General features: G+C 34.1%; 1 protein-coding gene across 2 annotated transcripts in view; it reads left to right on the forward strand.

Annotated features, from left to right (window-relative positions):
• The window catches only part of CPT1A (carnitine palmitoyltransferase 1A), a 47,854-nt gene extending 35,281 nt beyond the window's left edge, over positions 1 to 12,573 (forward strand). For both annotated transcript variants that reach the window (XM_070932325.1, XM_070932333.1), the window contains exons 13-20: positions 1,383 to 1,488; positions 2,190 to 2,306; positions 2,558 to 2,722; positions 4,181 to 4,315; positions 5,136 to 5,288; positions 7,346 to 7,450; positions 8,822 to 8,914; positions 10,579 to 12,573. In XM_070932325.1, the coding sequence (XP_070788426.1) occupies positions 1,383 to 1,488; positions 2,190 to 2,306; positions 2,558 to 2,722; positions 4,181 to 4,315; positions 5,136 to 5,288; positions 7,346 to 7,450; positions 8,822 to 8,914; positions 10,579 to 10,665 (961 nt within the window). In that variant the 3' untranslated portion in view covers positions 10,666 to 12,573. The remainder of the gene's footprint in view (positions 1 to 1,382; positions 1,489 to 2,189; positions 2,307 to 2,557; positions 2,723 to 4,180; positions 4,316 to 5,135; positions 5,289 to 7,345; positions 7,451 to 8,821; positions 8,915 to 10,578) is intronic.
• Positions 12,574 to 12,786: the final 213 nt, after the last annotated feature.

The following is a 12,786-nucleotide window of genomic DNA, read 5'->3' on the forward strand; positions in this document are numbered from 1 at the left end:
TCAGCACAAGCATTCCTTTATCTTAATTGTAAATATTAAACAAAAGGACATGGCACGTGCTTCTTTCATTCCCTGCTCAATACTGAATGCTTCACTAAGCTTTGCATCTGTTGTAAATCCAAAGTGCAGCCACAAATATGTCTCTGACAAGTTAACATATAAAGTCCATCCAAATTGGATAAATTTGTGATTCCTACATCTGGTATTTCGTTATTTTAAGTGTTATCTGTGATATTTTCTAACATGGTGTTTGAAGAAGGCTTGTTAATTTATCTCTCAATTGATCAATTATCTATAGTTTCCCACCATTGGGCAATTACTTTTGTAGCTGCTAAGGTTAAGTAAATGATAGATTCATTTGTTTTTAAGGTTGATATCCAATCCAGAGAATAAGTGGAGTAACTCTACCTCTGGGTAGTTTTTATTTCTTTTTTCAGTAATAATGCTAATCTCATCAGCATTATCAGCATCAAGAGTTTTATGGCAAAAGGATGGTCACACATGGCCATCACAAAAGAAAGTCCCCTTTTTGTAACAACCTTTCCAACTTTTACAAGAATAATTAAGATAGATATAGTATGTGCCAATTTGACTGGAGTCAAGTATGAGTCTTGTGCAATCTTCTACTGAAGATTGGGTCAAGAGGTGGATCTCCTATTTTGTAATAGTAACCGCTAAATTTTTGAAATAGTTTCTTGTGGTTGTTTGAGATGGTTAAATATTGACTTCTCCAAACTGGTATAAGGTCGAATTGCTAAAGCTCTAATATCCTTATTACCAATAAAGTTGGTTTCAGAAAAATACATGAACACTTATTCATTTTTTAAAATTGTTCTTTATCAAGAGTTCCTTATTGTAGGAATTTTTTATTCTAAATGTTATATCTTCAGTAAAGTCTCATTTAAGTCAAATTATAGTAATTGTATATGTACTCTTCCAAATTTGGAGCATTGTTTTGGCAAAGACATTGATCTTGTTTATTTTTTAAAAATGTTTTGGGAGAAAAAAACATTGATTTATAAAATTATTTTTAATAATTGAAATAGAGTTTCAGTTTGAAACTGTTCTTTAAGTGTTTTGCTCCATTCTCTGTCCTTTCCTTAGCTTTCTTCAGTATTCCCATCATGCAGGATTCTGTGCTGAGTGTTTATTAATCTATGTTTGTGGAGAAGTAGGCATAGCATCTCCCTGCGGGTATTTTTATCTAAAGCGTTCTTATATTTTTTTTGCAAAATTGAACAGAAAAATCTTTTTGTCACGTCTAGATACATCCCTCTTGCAGTTGAATGGCTCCATTTTGGCTGCATAAACATTGCCATTCAGACATTGCTATTACTAAGTATGGTGATAAAACAGTTTATGGACATTATTGTTTTTCATAGGTGGTTTGACAAGTCGTTTAATCTCATAGTGTTCAGAAATGGCAAAATGGGCCTGAATAGTGAACACTCTTGGGCAGATGCCCCAATTGTCGGACATCTTTGGGAGGTGAGCATTTCTATTACCATGAAATTGTTCATTTTAATTAAATTTAATCTATATATATAAAAGCAAAAACCACTCACGCAATAATCACGAAATCTCCAGAACCATAAAGCCTACAAACTTGAAATTTGGCACGTATATTCCTCTTGGCTTCTAGGTGCTCACTAAGAAAGGATTTTTCAAAATGACCATCAGAGCATTAGTATTTCCTATATTATTATAACATACTCTGATTCTAATTAGTTAGACGTTCTCCTCCCCCTCCCAACTTGAAAATAACTCTGGAGAGAATCGGATAGCATACGACAGGCTTCTGTGGGGCAAGCCTCATGGAGAGAAGGGGCTAGAAAGCCTGAGGGAGAGAAGGGGATAGGATAGGAGACGTTTCTGTGGGGCAAGCCTGAGGGAGAGAAGGGGAGAGGCTTCTGTGGGGCAAGTCTGAGGGGGAGAGGGGGAATAGGAGAGGATCTATGGGGCCAGCCTGAGGGAGAGAAGGGGAGAGGAGAGGCTTCTGTGGGGCCAGCCTGAGGGAGAGAAGGGGAGAGGAGAGGCTTAACATCTTGTCTTGCCATTGATAAAGTTTTAAATCAAAATGCAAGATTTAATCAGAAACTTCATTGTTGTTTTTTCTCTGTATGGTTTGCAGCAGTATGTTTAACATGCTTATAAGTATTTCTCTCATTCCCCCAACCATCTATCTCCAGAATGTCATGTTTTCTGACTGTCTTGAATTGGGATACACAGAAGATGGACACTGCAAAGGGGAGGCCACTCTAGGCATTCCTATGCCTACCAAGCTGCAGTGGGAAATCTCTGAAGAGGTGGGTGCATATCCAATTCTAGATCCATGGTATTGGGTGTACTTCAGGATGCTACCCTATAACGTTTCTTACAGACTGAAGTACACATCTATCCATTTTTCAATGAAAATGTTTTGTGTATTTTTAAAATAGATCAATGCGATCACTGCTGATTTTGTTTAGGATAAGATGATAAATTTAGGATTAAATTGTTTAAAAATATGATCTCTGAATATTTCCTGAACAATACTATGTTTGTTGCTATTATTTAGTGCCAAGAAGTGATTGAGAAGTCTCTCGACATTGCAAGGCCATTAGCAGATGATGTGGATTTTCATTCTTTTTCCTTCGATACATTTGGGAAAGGATTAATGAAGAAAACCAAAACTAGTCCTGATGCATTTGTGCAACTTGCTTTGCAACTGGCTCATTATCGGGTAAGTATCTTAGGTATTTTAGTCTAATTTAGACATCATTTTTAAAAAACAAATAAACATAAAGTATCTGATACCATTTTTAAACTTCCTGCTTAAAAAGAAAAAGTTTCCCCAGATTAAAAAAATGAACTTTCCAGTGTAGCTAATGAGAGCTGACAGTCTTTTCTAAAGCTGCCATGCTGAAGCCCTTTAATACTGTAGTATTTTTTTCAATCACCCAGAAATGAAATTTAAGCATCTCTGTATTCTGCATCATTTAGTACTATTTTATCAAGCTTTGCCATTGTCTGTGGCAAAGATCTTTTAATTCACAAATGCATCCTATTCGTGAAGGGTCTTCTGCATTACAGTAAATACTGTAAAGTGTGGAGAACTGATGCAGAGAGATTGTATCTAAGCAGAAAGTAACATAGCACTACAAGTAGATATTTCATGTGATATTATGTGTAATTCCCTAAAAATACATTGTAGATACGGAAAATATTCAGAAAGGAACAGCTTAAATGATAAAAGCAAACGAATAAGGAAAGGAGTCAGAGAATACTCTGTATGAAATGAAAAATATTCTAGAATGTATTTGGGATTAAATTCTGTTGAAGTCAGTAAAAGAATTGCTGAATAGGATTCTGCCATAAAGAGATTAGCTCCATATGCACCTAGATACTGTTGCTCACTCAGTAACAAAGGCCAGTACTATCGCCTTGCTCTCTGTAGTCCTCCTGCCTCCTCTACAGTTATTCTCATATACTACTTTGTTTGTTTGTTCCTTTGTTTCTTTCTTTCTTTTTCTTCCTTCCTTCCTTCTTTCTTTTTTTCTTTCTTTCTTTCTTAAAATGGAGATGGGAATAAAGGCGTGTGTTTGTATTGAAAGTAAGAGTTGATGTTCATATTTATGTGACTGATATAATAGGATTTATATTCATATATCAAAGAGACATGGTACTTTAGCAACTTAAAGACACTGGATTTGTGAACCAGGGAAGGTTGGCTGTCTGTGTTTCAGCAGTTAAAGACTTAGCACCGCATGACAGTATGAGCTCCCCTCACTTGATTCAGCTTCTGCCAACCTAGTAGTTTGAAAGCATGCAAATGCAAGTAGATCAATAGGTAGTACTTCAGTGGGACTAATGGCAGAAGCAAGAAACCAACCAGTACCAGACCAGCCCAAATGCAAGGTGAACACCAGCAGAGAAAAAGCCCCGGATGACGCCGACACTCCAGCAGAATGCCATTAACTGCTCTGTGTGCAGAGATAGTTCACCTCCTGTTGTGCACTCTGGATAGCATGCGAGCATAAACTGAACAAACTTGCAATCTTAGGCAGCCAAACTTTTATTCTGTAATAACATTGTAAACTCCTGGTTTTCATATACCAAGGCCTTACACGAAATAATTAAATATTAATATATGTGACTTTTTTTTAACTGTTGCGTATAAATAACTTTGTATTTTTCTTAGGACATGGGAAAATTTTGCTTAACATACGAAGCATCTATGACCCGCCTATTTAGAGAAGGCAGAACAGAAACAGTCCGCTCATGTACTGTTCAGTCCTGCAAATTTGTGCAAGCTATGGAAAACCCAAATGAAATTGTAAGTTGAATGTGTTAATCAAGTCTAAATATCACAGAGCTGTCTTTGTTTTGTTTAGCATTTCTGATTATCTGAATTTCACAGCAATATAAAAAGTAATAAAGGCAGGATAAAATCTAACAAGTAAACATTTTGCAGTTGGGGAAATCATTGTCTGGACAAAATGTACCTTTGTTATCAGCAGATCTCTGCACTTCAACATTTTGTTTTGATTTGTTACCTTATTCCATATAGCATTTAGGTACATTTTTGAGTCTCGGAAGATAAAATTTTTGTTATTTTTTTCTCTCTTTATTTGCATTGGATTGGCACTAACTGTCTTTCTAAAATAGTGAATAGCAGATCAGCATTTATCTTGCCTTCTTTCATCTTGAGCAAAATATTATTTAAGGCTTCTTTGCGTTCAGCCATTAAAATAATTCAATCAGCATATTTGAAATTGTTGGTGTTTCAGTAACTTTAATTCCAGTATCTTTGTCTTCAAGTCCATCATTTTGCACTGCATATAAACTAGATGGGATGTCAGTAAAACAAACATAGAAAACAGTAGAATTGCCTTGCCTTTCCCATTATCTATCAGATGCTAGCAATGTGATAGGCACATCTGCCTTTTTTGACTCAAAAATCATTACATTTCTCTAGTAGTACAATTGCAGTGGGAGATTGTACAGGTGAGGAAAATCCAGTGGGTGGGATATGACACTCCAGGTACTAAAGGATCACTTGTAGTTGGATCACTTGTTTTTTTCTAAAATTTGATGTTTCCTTTTAATAGCATTTAAACAGAAATAGTGAGTTGTTTTCACTTTTTAATTTACAGCGTGAAAAGAAGCGTAATCTATTCAAGGCTGCTGCTGATAATCATCAGTGTTTATATCGTCTGGCCATGACTGGTTCTGGCATCGATCGTCACCTTTTCTGTCTTTATGTGGTCTCCAAATACCTTGCTGTTGAATCACCTTTTCTAAAAGAAGTATGTAACCATATAATACTTGTGTAAATAATTTGGGTTTTTTCTCTTTTTAAAATTTTTGTTGGTATCTTTAATGAAATACTTTGGCCACCTAATGAGAAGGAAGGACTCACTGGAGAAGAGCCTAATGCTGAGAAAGATTGAGGGCAAAAGAAGGAGGGGACGACAGAGAATGAGGTGGCTGGATGGAGTCACTGAAGCAGTAGGCATGAGCTTAAATGGACTCCAGCAGTTGCATTGACGACAAACCATTTTATACCAAAATAAAGTGAAAGGGATGCAGTATGCTCCCTCCCACATGTTGAGGTAGACTAGGTGCCTCGATAGAAAAACACTTAATCTCTCCCCTGGCTCAAGCTGATGAAGGGAGGAGAACTTGTTGCTCAGAGGTTAATACAACTGCCTAACATGCAGGCAGCCCAAGTTCGAATCCAAGTAAAGGTATGGCTAGCTGATGAGAGCTAAATGGCTTGAAATAGATTTATACTAGTCTCCCTTTATTTCTTTATCAGCAAAATATAAATTTATAAATATATATATGAAAATTTTAAATGTGTACATTCAGTACAGCATTATGAACACTTTAATTTATTGAAACAAGAATTACAGTCATTTGAAAGTGCTGTGCAATATTTGGTCTTAGCCTTTTTGTGCCTGGAATCATAGAAATAGAAATGTTAAATACAAAAATGGAGGGTATGCATTGGATTCGACCAAATCAAGAATCAAACTGCGATGGTTTGGAAACACCCCAGGGGTTATATGAAACAAAGTGGTTTTTCTAAGAAGCAGGTCAAGGAGTCTGCCGAAATTCATACATTTTTCTAAAAACACACTGAATAAAAAAAAAACTGCAAGAGAAAAGTGATAAAAGGAAGTGAGCTGGTGCCTATATGGTCACTTTCCTGTAATTTTCTTGGTAACAGTTTGCCATGGTCTTCTGGGATTGTTTTTAACTTCCTAGTCTAGCCTACAACCTTTCAAGTTCTAAGTCTAATGAGGACCCGGATTGTGGGGGCAATAAGCTGACTTTGTATAAAAAAAGAACACCGCTGGGGGGGGGGGGCGAAAGCACTACTAAGCAGGTATATACAAAAGTATGAAGGCTATTGCTTAACGCATTGTAAGCCGCCCTGAGTCTCCAGAGAAGGGCAGCATATAAATCGAACCAATAAATAAATAAATAAATAATGATCTCTGGTCTAACTGATAGAGCTATGCAGTGCTTTGGATTTAATTTCAATAATATCCTTTGGCGTATGATCATGATACGTGTATGCACCTTCTTGAAGAAACTACAGTTTTCCCTAAAGTTGTGCAGCTACAATTCCCACATATGCTGGAGAAGATACACAGTTACTATTAGGTGCTTGGGTGAAAAAAAAAATAGGATTTTCAGAATTTAATGCCTTTTCCGTGGTATACTGCACATGTCATCCATCCTTGAACTATTGTACTTTCTTTAACTTTGGTGCCACAGAAGTATTTTTGGGATTGTTTTTAATAGAAAGCAGATTAAATTGTATGTAAAACAAATGCAATAAAAGTACAAAACAAATACAAAATGTTTTTCAGTCATTATGGTTGTTTTTTCCCATTTTGCAGGCTTTTTTTACCCCTCTATGCCATTTTTTATAATAATTCCTCATCACCGTCACCAAAATAATATAGGGATCCAATTTCACAAGAACCCAGCTATAATAAACAAAATAAAATATAAATATTTTAAATAATATTATTTATTTTATAAATAAAAATATAAATAATTCTCTGATCAGGCCTTTGAGAGTTGAAAGCAACATGCATTGGATATTGACATATCTTCCATTCACAATTCATTAAAAAACTCCACTATTCATTCCAATTGTAAATATTCTGGGGATATTTCCAGTAGTGACATTCCATCCCTTTTTGGGAAATTGTGGTTGTAAGAGAGGTTTTGGCAAAAGTACAGATGGTTTGCTTACTCAAGTTGCACGTGTCCTTTGATTTCAAAATAGTAGTTTTTGTTCCTGCAAGCAGCTGAAAAGTGCAATTTCTTATATCGTCTTTTCCAGGTTTTGGCAGAACCCTGGAGACTTTCAACAAGTCAAACACCTCAACAACACATTGATCTGAATAAGAATCCTGGAATGGAGTCCAGTGGTGGAGGCTTTGGACCTGTATGTCTGCATGTATTTTATTTTAAACATCTAGTATTAGAGACCACCTCATGCCAACCACATTTTCTATCATACAATGCTGCAGACATGTTTCAGTGGAAACATGAACTTTATGAACCTTTAACTTTTATATCTAAGGAAAAGAGCAAAAATGCAATTAGAGTTGTTGATCAGAAATGTTATGTTTTAAAAGTACTGATTGAGCAACATTAGATGAATTGTTCTTCTCATAATCTAAGCAATTACCCCAGTTTTCATATTATAATTTTTGAGATGGGTAGAATCTATTAATTCTATCAGTCGTCTACAGTTTAACAAAATGCTGAGAAGTTAATGTTGTTTATATATTGGAACAGATCAGAGAAGGAAAAAGTTCTGTTTCTTATTGTTAGTAATTTATTAACTGCCCAACCAATAATATATTAAAAATCCATGAAAATAAATTTAAATAATGCACTGTATAATTTAACCAATCCCTAACTAGGGGATTCTGCAAACTGAATATCTTAACTCAAATGTTCTTTATATATTTTATGAAATTAACCATAAAATAATAAAGGTAGTACAGAACAAAAATCAACTTAAGATTCATTGTAATAAATCTGACTGCTCTATATTTCAGCAAATAAATGCTTTGATGGCTTCTTATTCCTCTTGTATAATGTCAACTTAAGACCATTTGTCACACAAAAGACAGAAGTAATAGACTAAATAAATCTTCATTATTTTAGAACAGAAATTGTTAGATATTGATGTTATATCATGAATATGGTACATTCTCCACATGTGGATTAAAAGAATCACAGTTGTTTAAAAAAAATTAATAGGAAGATGATTAAATTTTGTTACACATTTTTTTTAATTCTCAAAAGGACCATCCATAATTTTCAGATGTTTCTCTGATCATGATAACATCTATAGATTTTTGCCAAATTTTCTGCTTTTTCCCTAAGAAATTATATTCCCTCATATACATTTCCTACACAATTTGCTAAACAAATCCATTAGATTATTTAAATTCTTTATAATTCAGTAAGGCTAATGTGCCATTTGCCTTAAATAAATTTGACTAATAATTGTGGTCAACCACAGTGCATGATTTAATTCTGAGGTTATATCAGGTTTTTTTTTTTAAAAAAAAAAGCAAAAGGTTCCTATCACTTTGAGAAGCCACAGTATATTAGTCTGACATTCCTTTCAAATCTTCCCATAATGATAACCTGTTTTCAAATGATGCCTGTCTTTATTGAAACATAAAAATATGTCCTATTATTGAGCATCTTATATTGGACTTTTAAAAACAAAATAATCTTGAGGTGGTTTGTTACAGACATGTAGAGAACTGAGGTATTCTACCTATATTTTCTACAGGTTGCTGATGATGGTTATGGTGTATCTTACATTATTGTGGGTGAGAATCTTATCAACTTCCACGTATCCAGTAAATTTTCCTGTTCTGAAACTGTAAGTATTCTATTAATTTTATGGTCTATTACTCTCATCCTGTATGATTCACTAATAGCCCCATTTTTGTATCAGGTATATTTTTTTGCACTGCTTATCTCAAAAGAAAATTGGATCTATAAAAAACTGTATAACATACATTATTGATTTTAAAATATTGCCCACTATTTTTAGATAATGTACTTCAGTATTCCAAATAAGCATGTATATATTCTGGTTACACTAAACAAAGGTTGGAAAATATAGATGCCGCTGCAATCTACTACAGGTTTTGTTTGTGGCTTTTTTATTTATCTATTTATCAAATTTTAATGCCACCTGACTCCCAACAACTTTGGGTAGCTCACAAGTAAATCAAGAGCACAGTTAATAAAAAGTAATAAAATAAAAAAGAAGAACAAACTAAGCAGGAAGAAAGGAAAACAGCTTTACTTTCTCTTGCCTAAGACCTGGGCAAAGTGCCTTGTTTTCAAGGCCTGTCAACAGCCAAGAGGAGGCCATCTGGTTCTTGCAGGAAGCCGCCTTCCAAAGGGCAGATGCTGCTGCAGAGAAGGCGCATTTCTGGGATCCCAATAGATGGCTTTAATCATAAAAAGAACCTGGACTGTGCCAGCCCTGGTAGATTAAATGGGCCAGACAGATACATCCAGGATCAAAGATGAAGTATCCCTAGACTTGGGCAGCTCAAACAACCCCTTAGTCTTGGTAGGATCAGGTCAGAGACGATTCCTCCCCATGCAGATCCCAACAGCCTTAAGGCACCAGGATTGAAACAAATCCCTGGTGCTTATAAGCCACTGATCACTGGGTTTTCAGAGAATTACCTTTAACTCTCATATACCCAATGAAAGGAAAGGTGGCTGTGTTCTCCCTGAGAAAAGAGAAATGCTGAACTCTGTGTGTGAGAGGGAGAGAGAAAGAGCAAGGAGACAGTGGGTTAAGTGAATTTGGAGGTGTGCATATTTATATGTAGACCGGCATACTGTTAAACACTTCTTCAACACCTCATGAAGTTCTCAGGGACCAAAGTTTAAGTAAAATATTTGACTTCTAAGATGGTGGACAGATCCATTTATGCAGCTTTCTTAGCAACATAATGGAAGTAGCTTGTCAATGCCTTTTGCAAAATTGTTCTGTCAAGTACTAGCCAAACCCAGCTCTGTTTTGCTTCTAAGCCTGGATCCAATCAGATAGATACTCCGATAAGCAGTTATCTGAGATAAAGTGGCTAATGTAAGATGCACCATGACCAACAGCCTAAAAGTGGCTTTATCTTACATAACTAATATAGTGTTGCTGCTGTTGATACATTTTTATCCAGGCCTCAGAAATGACTTTCTAGAGAAAATGGTTTTGGAACCTATCTTTCTCCATTTTCATCATATACTTACCTACTAATATCATATATCTAATTTAGTAGATATAGGTATCATAAATGTTACAGTAAATAAAATCAAGTCCAAATTATTTTCCAAACATTAATCCTATTAAAGGGTTTTATGAAAAGAACCTATAAAAATCACATCACCGAATAAACAAAAGTATATGGCATCAGCTATATCAGCTTCACACATTAAAAAAGTAGAATTGTGTATATGCGTGCATACTTTATATACACTATAAGATTGCTATGTGATTGTGAATTTGATTTTTAACCTTTTTAGAATTCTCATCGCTTTGGGAAAAACCTCAAACAAGCGTTGTGTGACATCCGTGATTTGTTTCACCTTGGCAAAAACTCTACTAAATGATGTTTCTAATAGTAGAACAACCAATTGGTCAATGTTGGAGATGAGAACTCTTCTGTACAGTAACTGAAAATAAGCTATGCTGAACAGCAATCCATTCCCAGGTATATAAACAACCATTCTTGTGTGGCTTCGACGGTCCATCCCTTTGATTCTTCAGAAGAATTTTCTTTTTCATGAGAAATGACTGTTGAGATTTTTATATTTGCTGGAAAATAGCAACATGAAATTTATTCCTGGTGTGTCTTAATTTAACAATTTTTTATTTGTGTTCTATAAATTAAGAGAATATGTATGTGTATTCCAAACACATGCTATTAGAAAAATATGACTTGAAATATAATAGCAGAAGACATAATTGATTTGTTGGTGGGAGTTTTTTCAGTTACTATTTAGGACATACACAATAAAGGCATTTCACTGAACATTTAGAAACAACAGGCAAATGTAATGAATTGTGCTTAGTGGGGGGAAATATTTTGCTATTTGGAATTAAGTCTGTCTCATTACTTGAAATGTCAGATGAGGTTTTTTCTGTATATAATTTTAAAGCCTGTATTTGCTGAATTTCAAAAGTGGAATGGCTGAATTTGAAAAATAAGAATTGCCAAATCTGCAGTAATGTTGAGTATAATATCTGCAGATAAAAATGGGTATGTTTTCATGAAAAATCTCACAAATAATTTTTATTTGTATTATAATAAAAGCTATTTCTTATGAAAATAATTTTTACACGGTTACAAAAAAAGTGAAGTTATTTTGCTTCAAGTGTTTATTCAGTTCGTTTCATCCCATCACGCTTTGTGCATTACAATTAATCAGCTGAGACAATCTTCAGTGTAAAGGACCAGTCAAAGTAGTTTGACCACCTTCTGCCTTAAGAAATTATCGTATGAATCATAGTCATTAATATAAATATCTAACACTTAAATGTCATAGATTAAATTGGAGTTATCTCAGATTTTTTTTAAATGTAGAGAATATGACAAATCATGAATGGTATTACTAAAAAATCTGCATTAGAAATTACAAAGAAAAAAGATAGTTGGTCTTATGGCTGGCAGGAACTTTATTCAGAAACCAGAAATACAAATATTACAAAAATCAGAAAATAAAATCTCAACAGTCTTTACATAAGACACAATTCTTATCAGTCTCTCATAAGTCTTTATATAAGATCTAAAAGGCCTTGCCCATCAATTATCTGTTTTTCCAAATTTAATGGCTTTAAGACACATCAAGTAACAAATATGGAGGTTAATGTAATAAAACCCTGATGTTCAAGAGCTTTTAATACCAATAGAACATATGGGATTGAAGTTGCTGTCCTGAGAATTTGCTATTAAATTCTTTGACTTCAATGCAAATCAATTATATTATTCCCTAAATAAATATTGATGGATAAATCTGCAAAAGAATAGATGCGGCATGTTTCATATGATCAAGAATGGTAAACATCACAAAATTATGGGGGGCAAAGCAATGGATGTCATGCTGCATTCTTAAGTCAGTGTTCTGTTAAGTATATGTTTTATTTTAACAACTGACCAGTCTCTATATTCTAAGAATCTTTTACCAAGAGCATTATTAGGTTTGACTCAGGTTTTAGATATTTGAATTGTAAGCATGCTTAATTAGTGCATTATCAATGCAATGTTTCATATTTTAAGGAAATGTAAATGTGTAATTGGCTGAAGTTAACATGAATTTTACTGTAAGTGATTGAAAGGTTAAATGTCTTTTTTGTAAAAAAAAAAAAAAAAATTGACACAAAAACCATTTCAGACCTTGGTTTATATCCTCTTAGAAAGTCAACTGCCTGTATATAATACTGCTTTTGGTTGTAAATCTTTAAACACATAGTAAACAGCTTATTCTTAATAAAAATATTATTTAAAAGTGTGAATTTTATATTAGATATATGGACTGTTTTCATTATTTATAATTTCCATAGAAATTTCTATTGAAATTCATTTTGAAAGAATTGGTTTGACTATATTTAGACTTTAAATATGTGTATGTATGTGTGTGTAAGCCATTCATTTAGTGACTTTTCAAAATTACAGTGGCACTAAAAAAAGTCACTTATGACCATTTTTCATACTTAGAACCATTGCAGCATCC

The sequence above is a fragment of the Pituophis catenifer genome, unplaced genomic scaffold (assembly GCF_029215685.1).
Source record: "Pituophis catenifer annectens isolate HBS135680 unplaced genomic scaffold, rPitCat1.0.hap2 SCAF_1, whole genome shotgun sequence".
NCBI classification, from domain to species: domain Eukaryota; kingdom Metazoa; phylum Chordata; class Lepidosauria; order Squamata; family Colubridae; genus Pituophis; species Pituophis catenifer.